The sequence below is a fragment of the Tupaia chinensis genome, unplaced genomic scaffold (assembly GCF_000334495.1).
Source record: "Tupaia chinensis unplaced genomic scaffold, TupChi_1.0 Scaffold000077_1, whole genome shotgun sequence".
NCBI classification, from domain to species: Eukaryota; Metazoa; Chordata; class Mammalia; order Scandentia; family Tupaiidae; genus Tupaia; species Tupaia belangeri.
This window is the reverse complement of record NW_006159538.1, coordinates 1,489,374-1,502,117: the sequence shown is the minus strand read 5'-3', so window position 1 is coordinate 1,502,117 and position 12,744 is coordinate 1,489,374. Positions and strand designations below refer to the sequence as shown.

Genomic DNA, 12,744 nt, shown 5'->3' with positions numbered 1-12,744 from the left:
ACATGCCCACAGATGGTAAATATTTATTGAATGAATTAAAATATGACTCTCAAGGCATTTTATTAATATTAATTTAATTTAAAGCTTAATTTAAGTAGAATTTATGTTTGGTATCTTTTCACTAGGCTTTATTTTATTTTATAACATTAAGCTATTATAAAAGTATTTTGCTGAAAACACTATAGTCTGGTCAGTTTATGTCAGTCATTTCCAAACATGTTAAAATAGACTAACAAATGTTGTATCTTTATGGCATTAACTAAAAAAAAGAAGAAAAAGAAAAATGAAAATCCCATAGTAAGGATTCAAGAGAAGAGGGGCTAAAAGGTGGCATAGTGGTTAAGGTGCTAGACTCTCACATGGCTACCTGTGGTTTGAGCCCCGAACCTGGTGCTCAAATTCACAGCAGGCGCATGTGAGTGTATGCCCAAAATCCCAAGATGAGAAGGGAAGAAAAATGACTGCAGCATGGCCATCCCTCCCGGGGGGTGATTTTCACTTTCTCTCTCTGTCTCTCTCCAGTTTCTTGTAGACTTCGAAGCTTAGCAATCAGTATACTGCAAACTATTACAGAAAAAAAGAAAAGAAAAATATCCTCAAATCTAGTCCCATTCCTCTCTGTTCAAATTTTCTTAGTTATAAAGTACAGGCAGAAAGAATAGGAGTCTTAAATGAATTTAATTTATTAACATATTCTCTTGTAAAATACAACATATGTTGTTCTGCCCTTTTTATATATAGTAGAAGTAATTTTTTCTTTTCTTTTTTTTAAATTCATGATAGTATATATGTGGGTGCATGAGAGAGAGAGGGAATGACACAGAGCAAGGTGGAAAAAAAGTGTCCTGCTTGGGCCTGATTATACCATCATCTGCTTCCTCTAGCCCACCAGGGTCCTGACTTTTAGGTTAATTAGCTGGGGACTTGCTACGGAGTATACCACAGAAGTTAGGCTTGAAGTGATTTAGAAAAAACAAAACACACACACACACACACACACACACACACACACACACACACATACAAACACATACACACACAAACAGAAATAGACTCAAATATCTGTATAATTTTTAAAAAGCTTTTGCCTGAGAGTATGTGTGCTCACCAGAAAGCGACAAAGAAACAGAGTGAATGAGAAAGAAAGCACCCCCAACGGGGCATCATCAGGCTGTAGCCTCTTCTCCATTTCCATCGTGTTGAGATTTTGGACATGCACATATACATGCTCAGAGTGTTTTTCAAGTCACCAGGAGTGGGATTCAAACTGCATGGCTGGCCAGGTGGGATCTGGCTCCTTTAACCATTAGGCTATGGAGCTGGCCCCATTTGTGTAATTGCTATGAAAACCACAAAGGTAATATGGATTCTTGCATGACCCATTAAACACCAAGAAAATAGCAGTTCTAACAGTTAATAAGATAAGGTAGAGCTATGCATATTTTCTTTTAAACAGTTACTTACTTTGATACCCAGTTACTTGAAATTCCATGTGCAGCAAAAATAGTAAACTGGAGCTGTTCTGTTGTAGTCCATGCTTCCCTAATGTTTCTGCCACTTGGGGCACACTCTGTAGAACCCCTACCAGAATTTGCATGGAGTCTGAGAAGATCATAAATTGCTGCAGTTAATTGGTTCACGCTTACTTGAACGAGATTTTCAGGATTCATTGAGCCTAGATTGAAAAAAAAAATGTTAATATAATTTTCAAAGCAACGATTATTGCTAAAATGTAAAGAATTTAAATATATACCCTGAGCTGAACTCTTGATAGCGTCTCCTCCTCCTGACAGTGAAGTCACCTAAATATACAGACAAATTAAGTCAGAAAATTGCCCATGACATAATATGAAATGTTCACACTTGATTACATGTCAAGGATATCATTCTCAGGAAAATCCCCAAAAGTGTCTGCAGAGTTAATATAACAATAAATAAAAGAAATGCAAAAAGAAAAGGGAAAATCCAAACCAAGTAAATGAGTGACTTTTAGTAGCAAGCAAATCAGAGTGGGGCCAGCCATCGGGTGATGGTTAAGGTGACTGGATCCCACATGGCCAACTGCACAGATTGAGTCCCTCCTGGACTCAGCAGCTTGGAAAACATAACAGGCACATGTGCATGTGTGACCAAATTCCCAAAAGGAGAAATAGAGGATGGAGGTGAAGAGACTGCAGCATGACCATTCCCTCTAGGGAATGGTCACTTTCTCACTTTTCCTCTATCTCACCTCTCTGGCAAAAAAAAAAAATTTTTTTCTGGCAAAAATTTTAAAAAGGAAAAAAAGAAAGGAAGAAAACCAGAGTAAATAAAAATTATTATAGAATATCATATAAAGAGGGGCCAGTAGGTAGCATGGTGGTTAAGGGCCCTGGACTCCCATATGGCTGACCATAGTTTGAGTCCCAGACCTTGTGGCTTTCTCTCTCTCCCTCTCCCTGTCCCTCTCTAGCCAAATTAAAATAAAGTTAAATAAAATAATTTAAAAAAAAAAGAATGTGCTCTATTAAGCCAGTTAACTATTTATGTAAAAATCAGAAGGCAGGGACCAGCAGTTAGCGTAATGGCTATGTCGCTGGACTCCCACGTAGTTGACCGTGGTTCGAATCCCAGGCCCGGTGGCTTAAACTCACGCCGAGCGTGTGTGCATGCGTGCCCAAGATCCCGAGAGGAGAATGGAGGAGAAGGGATTGCGGCGTGGCCATCCCCCTGGTGGGTGATTTCTTGCTTTCTATCTCTGTCTCTATCTGGCGAGCACACACGCCCTACAGCAAAAATGACTCAAAAAGAGAAAAAAAAAAATCAGAAGGCATACCTACACTAATATATTAGAGACTGAGTATCCCTAATCTGAAAATCCAAAATAATCCCAAATCCAAGAATTTCTTAATGGCTAACATGATGCTGTGAATGGAAGATTCCACATCTGGTCTCATGGGATAGATCACTTAAACACCGCACAGTGTGGGGCTGGCCAATGGTGCAGCAATAAACTACAATGCTTTGGGAGACTGACCCACACTGGACAATTCCAGGTTTGTGGCTAGAGTCCTCCCTGAGTATGCTGGGTATGTACATGCCATGATCTGGGGCTGGCTGAAGCTGGGAGTGGAACTGGGAATCTAGATCCTGATGAGGTGCTGTCTTTCTTGCTCCCTCTCACTCATGGAAGGAAAAAATAAATAACTTAAAAACAAAAACATTGTAACACAAAAATATTATATAAAATTACCTTCAGGCTATTATATATATAAGTTGTATATGAAACATATAATAAATTTCATGTTTAGATGTGGATCCCATTCCCAAGATCTTTCATAGGTATATACAAATGTTCAAAATAGTGAAAAAATCCAAAATGCTTCTGGTCCCAAGCATTTCAGACAGGGGATACTCAACAACTATTTTATTCTCAAGTAGTTGCTCTATAATAGCATAATAAAAAATATCCTTAAGGAAAAAAGAATCTAGAACTATTACCATTTGGTGACTCATACTCAAATAATTATTTAAGTTGAGCTCTCCTCCCACCTATGCTCTACTCCTTTTCTAGCAAATGAGTAAAATGAATAGATGCCTCAGACAATATTAGGACCATAGTAGTTGATTACTCCCGAGTAACTTCGTATGTATTTTAAAATTTGTAAACAGCAGCACATGACAGAAGAAAAAAAAAAAAACACAAATCTCTATATACCATATGGATAGGATCTCTGCATGAACATAATGGACCAAGTTATCACCTAGATATTGAGGAAATCAACATAATTTTCCCTTCCTTTCATCTTTCCAATTAAGGGTACAAACATGCTTATGAATGGAATTAATTAAATCTTCACGGATATACCACGAGGAATAGCTCTTATTATGGTAAAAGTAACAGTAGGGCACAGTAAAAGGGCACCTAACCTGGCTGCTTCTGAGGCAATCACTACTACTGATGCTTCCTGATCTTTTCAAAAGAGGGGGTATGGTCCAAAGTAGAACTTTTCCCATTGGCAACTATGGATACTTCCACACAGGGGAAGAACTGACAGCTGTTACCCTTCAAGTCCTCCAAGTCAGTGTCTACCTTGAAACTCCCAATGGATTTATTTCTGCTGGAGGTCCTCCTCTATGCACAAAGGGTTCACAGTTTGACAACTACCTATTTAACATCAGCTTTCATGAATCTCTTCCCAGGCCACCCTTACCAAGGAATCTCCCACCTAACCAAATAAGTAACTGAATCAACTCAAAAGGAAAAAAAGAAAAAGTTAAATAATGTTTTGTCCAGAAGGCAAAAATCTCCCAGTTTCGGTGACAGCTGCTCACATAAGTGCACATTTGCATGCATTAAAATGCTAGTTACAAAATACTCACATCAGCACTTCTACTCCTCGGAAGGTTAACTGCTCTCTTTAGCTTCTTTACTGATTCTGTAATGGCAAGAGTCTCTACACCATCTAAAGCACTACAGATTCTTCTTACAGCTTTAATTACTTGCTCCACTGCTCGGTGCTGGTTCTTTAAAAATAAAAAGTAAAATACAAGAATGTGAAATTTAAAGGGCCAATTTCAGAAATGAAGTAAAACACTAGTTACTTTAGATGAGTCTAAGAACAGATAAACTTTACTCTTGTGATGAAAAAAAGAAAATAGCTTTTCTTTTCTTTCTTTCCTTTTTTTGGAGAGATTTTTGCTATAGGGCATGTGTGCTCGCCAGAAAGACAAAGAGACAGAAAACAAGAAATCACTCCCCGGGGGAGTTGGCACGCCTCAACCCCTTCTCCTCTTGGGATCCTGGGCACACACACACGTGCCCGGAGTGAGTTTAGGCCACCGGGTCCAGGACTCAAACTACAGTCAACTGCATAGGAGTCCAGCCACATAGCCATTATACCAACTGCTGGTCCCAGAGGATAGCCTCTCAATTAGACAGTTTACTTTGAAGTAGGAAAAAAGCAAGGCCTGGTGAATTTTCATTTTGTGTGACACAATTATTCACATGCAAATACCATTAATTTCATATTAGATTTGGATGTAAAAGCAATAAATCATTAACAAATACTAATATTAAAACACTGGATAGCAATTAGTAGAAGTGAGTCAACTTTTTTTTTTTTTTTGGAGAGATTTTCACTGTAGGGCGCGTGCGCTCGCCAGACAGACAGAGAGAGACATAGAGACAGAAAGCGAGAAATCACCCCCCAGGGGGGATGGTCACGCCGCAATCCCTTCTCCTCCATTCTCCTCTCGGGATCTTGGGCACGCACGCACACGCGCCTGGCGTGAGTTTTAAGCCACCGGGTCCAGGACACGAACCGCGGTCGACTACGTGGGAGTCCAGCGACATAGCCATTACGCGAACTGCTGGTTCCCGAAGTGAGTCAACTTTTAAGCATCATTTGCATCTGTACAACCATCACTGATCAAAAAACATCCTGAGGAGGGACCAGCAGTTAGCGTAATGGCTATGTCGCTGGACTCCCACGTAGTCGACCGCGGTTCGTGTCCTGGACCCGGTGGCCTAAGCTCACTCCGGGCACGTGTATGTGTGCCCAGGATCCCAAGAGGAGAAGGGGTTGAGGCGTGCCAACTCCCCTGGGGAGTGATTTCTTGTTTTCTGTCTCTCTGTTTCTGTCTGGTGAGCGCATGCGCCCTATAGCAAAAACCTCTCCAAAAAAAGAAAGAAAAAAAAACATCCTGAGGACACATCTCTGCATCCCTCCATCACAGCTGATTTCATTCTGATCTAAAAGTATACATCTATAAATATACTGTGAACACTTACTGATGAGAAGGATCGAAAAATCCTTCTTTACTCTCAATGACAAGAATATTATCGCACTAAGAAACATTCTTATATAGTGAATTCATTCATAAAACATATATGTCAAACATCTATGCCAAGTACTGTAAGAATGGACTGAAACTCAATACTATACCATCCATAAAAAATTAAATTTTTCCATCCTAGAGGTTTGACTACCATAAGCCAAATGTTCCCTTCACCTTTAAGCTTACCATTCTCCTGTACTATTCCCCATCAGTCTTTATGTGTCAGCTAACAACGTATTGTCTACCAGCTCTAAATCCTCTCCTTTTGCTCTACTTTGTGCTCCTAGAGCTAGACCCGAAAACATTTCTCTGCCAGCAGGCACAATATTAGATTTTGTCAGTAGAGGGCACCAAAGGGACACTTCAAGGCAAGAGCAACAGGAAGACACTTCCCATCCGGATTCCAGTTCTCCATTTTATTTCCTCTTTTTAAATTGTGTGGAAGCCCAATGGTTCTCAACCGCCAGCTCCAGTTGTACTCTCAGGCCATGCTCTTCCCATCAGACAGATCTAGTTAAAGTTCTCTAGCAAGTTTCTTTGCCATAGGCAACCTGTATGTTTCTGAACTAGACACAGTCTTTTTTCCAAAAGGCTGAACTTCAGTCTGAGGCTAGGAGGGAGGCCTTATCCTAACCCTTAAGAGTACCTTCACTGTCCGTTCTCCTCATCCTAGAGGTGACCGGTACTTTTTCATACTTGCTACTTCTAGACTTCTTAGAATAAAATTGGCAAACTGCTTTTAACAGACCAGTTGGTAAGTATTTTAGGCTTTGTGGGCCATGGAGTCTGTTGCAATTCAACTGGCATTAAGATGTGAAAACAGGTATAGACAATACATCAGTGAGTAAACATGGCTATAATCTAATAAAACTTCATTTACAGGCCAGCCAGTAACAGCAGCAGGTTGAATTTTATGTGCAAGTCACAGCGTGCTAACTTCTGCCTTAGAGTTCTCTTGGACCTCTTTCAATAGATAACTATCTTGTACTAAATAACAACTTTTTTCAATTTCCCCATTCAGGTAACTAGTATAGTTTCTGTCTCTGACTGCTATACCTACTACTGACACAGGGTCATATCCCCAACTCCATGCCATTTTTGCTCTGGACATTCATCTGACATTCTACCCTATTCTATATATTATTTTTAAAAAGCTTATTACATAAATGTTCATGTGGAAAACTTAAAATATCTTCATCCCCCAAACTGTACTCCATTAGAATCTTAATGGCATTAACCACAATATCACACTTGAATCGCAATTTCTTTTGCTTCCAGCCCTCACATCCCTCATCCTGACCAAGCTGTTCATGTTTGCTCAGAGACTTCTGTTTCTTCCACCAGGTAACTAAATAGTTCTAAGAAAATTTCACAACCACATAGATTCAACCATTCCTCACTTCGGTGGAAATCTCCATGCCACTTAACATTCCTTTCTTCTGCCCTTGGTGAGCTCTCTTTCCCATTCCACTTAGGATATTAAATTAAACTATTATTCCATCTCAAAACTCCAACTTCATTTTAACAAAATAAATTAACATATTATCTCTAGAAAACTAACAGTCAGAAGCAATAAAAACTCTGCTAACCTCCTGACCTCCCCCTCAAAATCTACTCAAGATAAATTCAAACATATATCCACGTAAGACCTACATACGAATGTTTATAAGCAGCATTAATGATTAAAAAAAATGATAAAGACAGTGTAAATGTCCATTATTTGGTGAATGGATAAAGAAAATATGGTATAGTTATACACTGGAATATAGTATTCCACAATAAAAAAGCAACAAGCCATAGCTACATACTATAACACATACACTACATCGTGGATGGGCCTCAGAAACCATATAGTATAAGGAAGAAACCAGATATAAAAAACTATATAGTGTATGATTCCATTTCCGTGAAATGCACAGATATGTAGAGATGGGAACCAGATAAGCAGTTGCTTGAAGATGAGGCTGGGAATGGAGCCTGACTATAAATTAATACAAAGAAACTTTTGAGTGAAAATGCTCTAAAACTAGATTGTGGTGATAATTATAGAACTCTATCTATACATTTACTAAAAATGAATACTGAACTGCATAAATTTACAATGGGTAAATTTTACGGTATATAAATTATACTCAATAAAGCTGCTAAAAAAAAAAGGAAATATGTGGAGGGTCCTAAATAATTTTATGTGAAATGAATATTATGAATAAACTATCCATGGCTTTCAATTTTTTATTTTGTATCAAAATAAATTCTAACTTCATTTTCTTTTCTTTTCTTTTTTGGGGGAGAGGTTTTTTGCTATAGGGAGCATGTGCTCACCAGAAAGAGACAGAGAGACAGAAAGCGAGAAATCCACCCCACCCCCACCCCCCCAGTGGGGATGGCTGTACTGCAATCCCTTCTCCTCCATTCTCCTCTCGGGATCTTGGGCATGCACAAACATGCACCCGGTGTGAGTTTAAGCCACTGGGTCTGGGACTCAAACCATGGTCGACTACATGGGAGTCCAGCGACATGGACATTATGCTAACTGCTGGTCCATCTAACTTCATTTTCTATAAACTTTTTTGTTTTTGTTTTTGTTTTGTTTTGTTTTTGTCATAAGGCATGTGCATTCACCTGAGACAGTGAGAGAGAAAGTGAGAAATTGCCTCCTGCATTCCCCTTTTGGGATTTTGAGTACGCACATGCACCCAGTGTGATTTTCAAGCCACCAGATCCGGAGCTCAAATCATAGCCACATAGGAATCCAGCGCTTTATCCACTACACCACCTGCTGGCCCTCCATGAACTTTCTGAAGTCCCCTCATGACAGAGGCAATATTTTAGGTAAGATGTTTGGTGAAGAGCTCTCTGATGACATCTGAGCCCAGACCTTAAGGATGAAACATCTGGAAGAAGAGCATTAGGGGGAATAACAAGCATAACAAGCACCAAGGTCTCCAGTGTAGAACACGCCTGGCAGAAATCAACAAAAAGAAAGTAGTAAGAAGCCATATCACAGAAGTGGTGAATCAAGCAGATAGCCTCAAAGTCCCAAACAGGGTTATGTATTTTACTGTGTAAGATAATGAGCGAAACAGTGGTATAATCTAACTTTTTAAGAAGAGTTTATAAATGGTACTCATTTTTCAAATAACCATCTTTTGGCTTTGACTTTTTCTTATATTTGCTTTTTGCTCTTATTTTCATTTTATAAAATTAAGTTTTGATTTTGAAATAATTTTAGATTATGTAAAGTTACAATAGTAGTAAGTTATACATTACTAGTACAGAATTCCCATATAACATTAAGGGAAAATGGGTTAAGAAACATTTTACAAAACCGTAATATTGGTAATAGTACAGTAAGAATAACTGTTGACTCAAGCATTATTAATAAATTGGGTCAGAAAATAAGATATCAAATATCAGCATCACAAATATAATATAAAAAGTCCTTTATAATTAAAAAACAAAAGTCCTTAAATATTTAACCCAATGCCAACAGTAATAATTAAAAGAGAACAGAAATGAAGACTCTTTGGGTCATTATGCCAAAATGTAAATTAAGACTTACTTCTGTTTTAAGGGCCAGTTCTACTTGGTTGTGATAAGAATCTAATAGTTCTTCCACAGGGTGTCTGAAATAAAGAACAGTTACTGTAACTAAAGGATACTACAAGGGGGAGGGGCAGTAGTCAAAAAGCTCATGGAAAACACATGTTATGAAAAAACTACTCCTGGATTTCAATTTTTCAATTAAACTCCTACTTTAATTCCATTTTCCATGAACTTTGTGATGCCCCTCATACAATAAAAATTATTGTTTTTATTACAAAATAAATGTATTTATATCCAAAAACAAAATTTGAAAACCTACAGTTAATGTTTTAGATGCTATACCTTGTCATGACTTCTTTATAAGGTTTTTCTATTTGATACAGGTATTTGTTTAAATCCACAGGTGTTTCATCATCTTCTGCCTAAACAAACACATATACACAAATGTTTACCAGAAATACCAAATCCACTTTTTGGACTTTCCATTGTCAAATTAAATATGGTTCAGTGTATGATGAAACCTGCAAAACTGAAGTAAATTTTCAGATTGAAAGTAAAATACTATCAGAATTAAATATTCTTTATAATTGACTCAGGAAAAAAAGTCAGTCAATATTCTAAATAACTGTTGTTTTCAAAATGAAAAAATGCTTTTCTGATATATAAGTAAGTCTTAGAATAAAAACGACTTCTGTTGTATAGAGAGAGAAGAGAGAGCTAAAAACACACGTAAAGATGGTTGACACAGCCAAATGAAGGTGGGGTAGGGACCAGATGGTGAAGAGATCACCTGATAAGGTTTTTCCAATCCCCTGCAGATCTCCAATAAACAATACACTTCTAACTTATCCACATTATGCAAATACACTTAAGAATGTCATCCCTAAAGAACCTGAAAGGAAGTGATCAGTGACTGCCAAATGTACTGAATTTTGTGAATTTGTTTCCACTCAGGGCGTGGGAACATATTCCACCTAACATAGAAAGTCTGAGAAAAGAAAACAAAGGAAAAACAGAGCCAGGTCTAGTAGTTAGTGGTTAAAGGAGCTAGACCACACATGGCCAGCCAACAGTTCTAATCCTGGCTCAGGAAGCTTGAAGAACATGACAGTAACAAGAGCCTTTGTACCCCAAATCTCAACAGGATAAATGGAGAGGGGGCTATGGGTAATCATGCCCCACCAGGGGTGTTTTCTCCCTCTCTCAGGTCTGTCTGTCTCTGGTAAGCACAAGCACTATCTGGCAGTTAGTAAAAAAAAAAAAAAAAAGACTGATGTTTTCCTAAATTCTATCAAATGAAAAATAATTGTCATTAGAGAATAAAAGTTCATTTATAGGGGCCAGCAGGTAGCTAGTGGTTAAGGTGCTGGACTCTCACATTACTGACTGTGGTTCAAGTCCCAGACCTGGCAGCTTGAAAATCATGCCAGACATCTGTGTGTGTGTGTCCAAAATCCCAGGAGGAGAATGAAGGAGAAGGGATTGTGACATGGCCGTCCCTCTAGGGGGTGATTTCTCACTTTTCCTCTCTCTGTCTCTCTACAGTGAATGCACACACCCTGGTAAAAACCTTAAAAAAAAATTCATTTACATCTTCAGGAGTTCCTCAGAAGCTATTCTGGGGGCTGCTCAATTCCTGAATTGCTTTTTGCCCAATTAAACCCTGCCATATTAGATTTGCCTGAAGTTTTCCTTTTAACAGTCTTGGCAACAGAAATGGGATCTGAAGCAGAGCTTCCAGAGACCCCCAAGGAGCACTGAGTGACCAAGCAAGCTGCCCACTAAACCTTTTATGTCCCCTGCTCTCTTGCAGTAACTAGAAATTGTAGGTAAGTTCTCTCTCAGTTTCTGAGCCCCACAGACCTGTATTTAGAGCTGAGTTTATTTAAGCAAGCTTTAGTCTGAACTAGGTTTGGAGTTGCAACAGAAACTGGACTGGGTCCAGGATCGGATTGTATCCAATAATTAACTGGATTGAATCCAGTTATCCGGCTAGGTCAGACAGAAACTAATCATAAGTAGGTATTACAGTGGTGGGTATGAGATTCGGCTTTTGGAAATCTGCATGAGATTTTGTGTTCGATCATCTTAGTTTCCTTTTCTTCAATGCTTAGTTAGGGATTTTGAAAGATCACTGGCTAAACTGGTTAAGGGGATTTCAGAGACAAAGCCAGGACACAGCATTTCTCACTTTGGCTTTTGGCTCTTAAGAGACTCAAAATTTATGTAAAAACAGAATTCCTAATTCTAAGGATCTGAGCACTAGACCTTCCTAGGAGATACACATATTTACAAAAGTGGTGAAATCTTAATCATATGATTTGAAATTTCTATGGCCATTATGTGGACTGTTCCATATTAACAACACTACTCTTTTTAAAAAAGTATAATTAATATATCTATAATATAAATACACAACTATATCATATAAAATAAACAATTAACATTGAGGGGGTTTCAATTTAGATTTTTTTTTTTTTTTTTGGAGAGGTTTTCGCTATAGGGCGCATGCACTCGCCAGACAGACAGAAAGCGAGAAATCACCCCCCAGGGGGGATGACCACGCAGCAATCCCTTCTCCTCCATTCTCCTCTCAGGATCTTGGGCACGCACGCACATGCTCCTGGCGTGAGTTCTAAGCCACCTGGTCCGGGACGCGAACTGCGGTCGACTATGTGGGAGTCTAGCGACATAGCCATTACGCTAACTGCTGGTTCCCCCAATTTAGATTCTTTTCCATTGATACTGCCTACTGATATACAGGAGCTCCTGAAAAATGTAAAATTGTTATTGCTTCTTGAAAAATTCTTTATGAAAGGTGATGATAAGCTTATGTGACATAAAAAATTAAGTCTCCCGAAGTTTTTGCTTTACTACTGGCCTGTCCCAAAGCAAAAGAAAGCTAGATAAAATGTTTAAAACACATGTTCAGGTCAAACTGGGTTGTTTCTTATTCAGAAATATTCATGTTGAATACAGGCATACGAAAGGCCTTTTTTATCCCATTTACTAATGGGCTCCACCCTAAGGTCAGTAATCTAAATAAGAAACATGGTGAGTTTAAAAAAGACCAGATACCAATTAAATTGGTCTTCAAAATAAGAAAAAAAAACATCCACTTGCAACATCAGGAGTTTGTACCTTAATACAACGGCTAAACTTCCTACATTCTTTTTTTTTTTCCCCCAGTTTTGCTAGAGGGCATATGTGCTCACTCACAGACATAGAAAAAAAAAGAGAAAGTGAGAAATCACCCCTGGGGGAGATGGTCACACCACAATCCTTTATCCTCCATTCAATTCCTCTCTGGATTTTGGGCACACACACCTAGCATGATTTTCAAGCCGCTGGGTCCAGAACTTGAACCATCTAGTTGGC

General features: G+C 38.6%; 1 protein-coding gene across 3 annotated transcripts in view; it reads right to left on the bottom strand.

Moving 5' to 3' along the window:
• The window catches only part of PIK3C2A (phosphatidylinositol-4-phosphate 3-kinase catalytic subunit type 2 alpha), a 170,632-nt gene that overhangs the window by 51,214 nt on the left and 106,674 nt on the right, over positions 1-12,744 (bottom strand). For all 3 annotated transcript variants that reach the window (XM_027768591.1, XM_006142496.3, XM_014584597.2), the window contains 5 exons: positions 9,709-9,788; positions 9,383-9,446; positions 4,363-4,506; positions 1,754-1,802; positions 1,465-1,675 (listed from right to left, as the gene is read on the bottom strand). In XM_027768591.1, the coding sequence (XP_027624392.1) occupies positions 1,465-1,675; positions 1,754-1,802; positions 4,363-4,506; positions 9,383-9,446; positions 9,709-9,788 (548 nt within the window). The remainder of the gene's footprint in view (positions 1-1,464; positions 1,676-1,753; positions 1,803-4,362; positions 4,507-9,382; positions 9,447-9,708; positions 9,789-12,744) is intronic.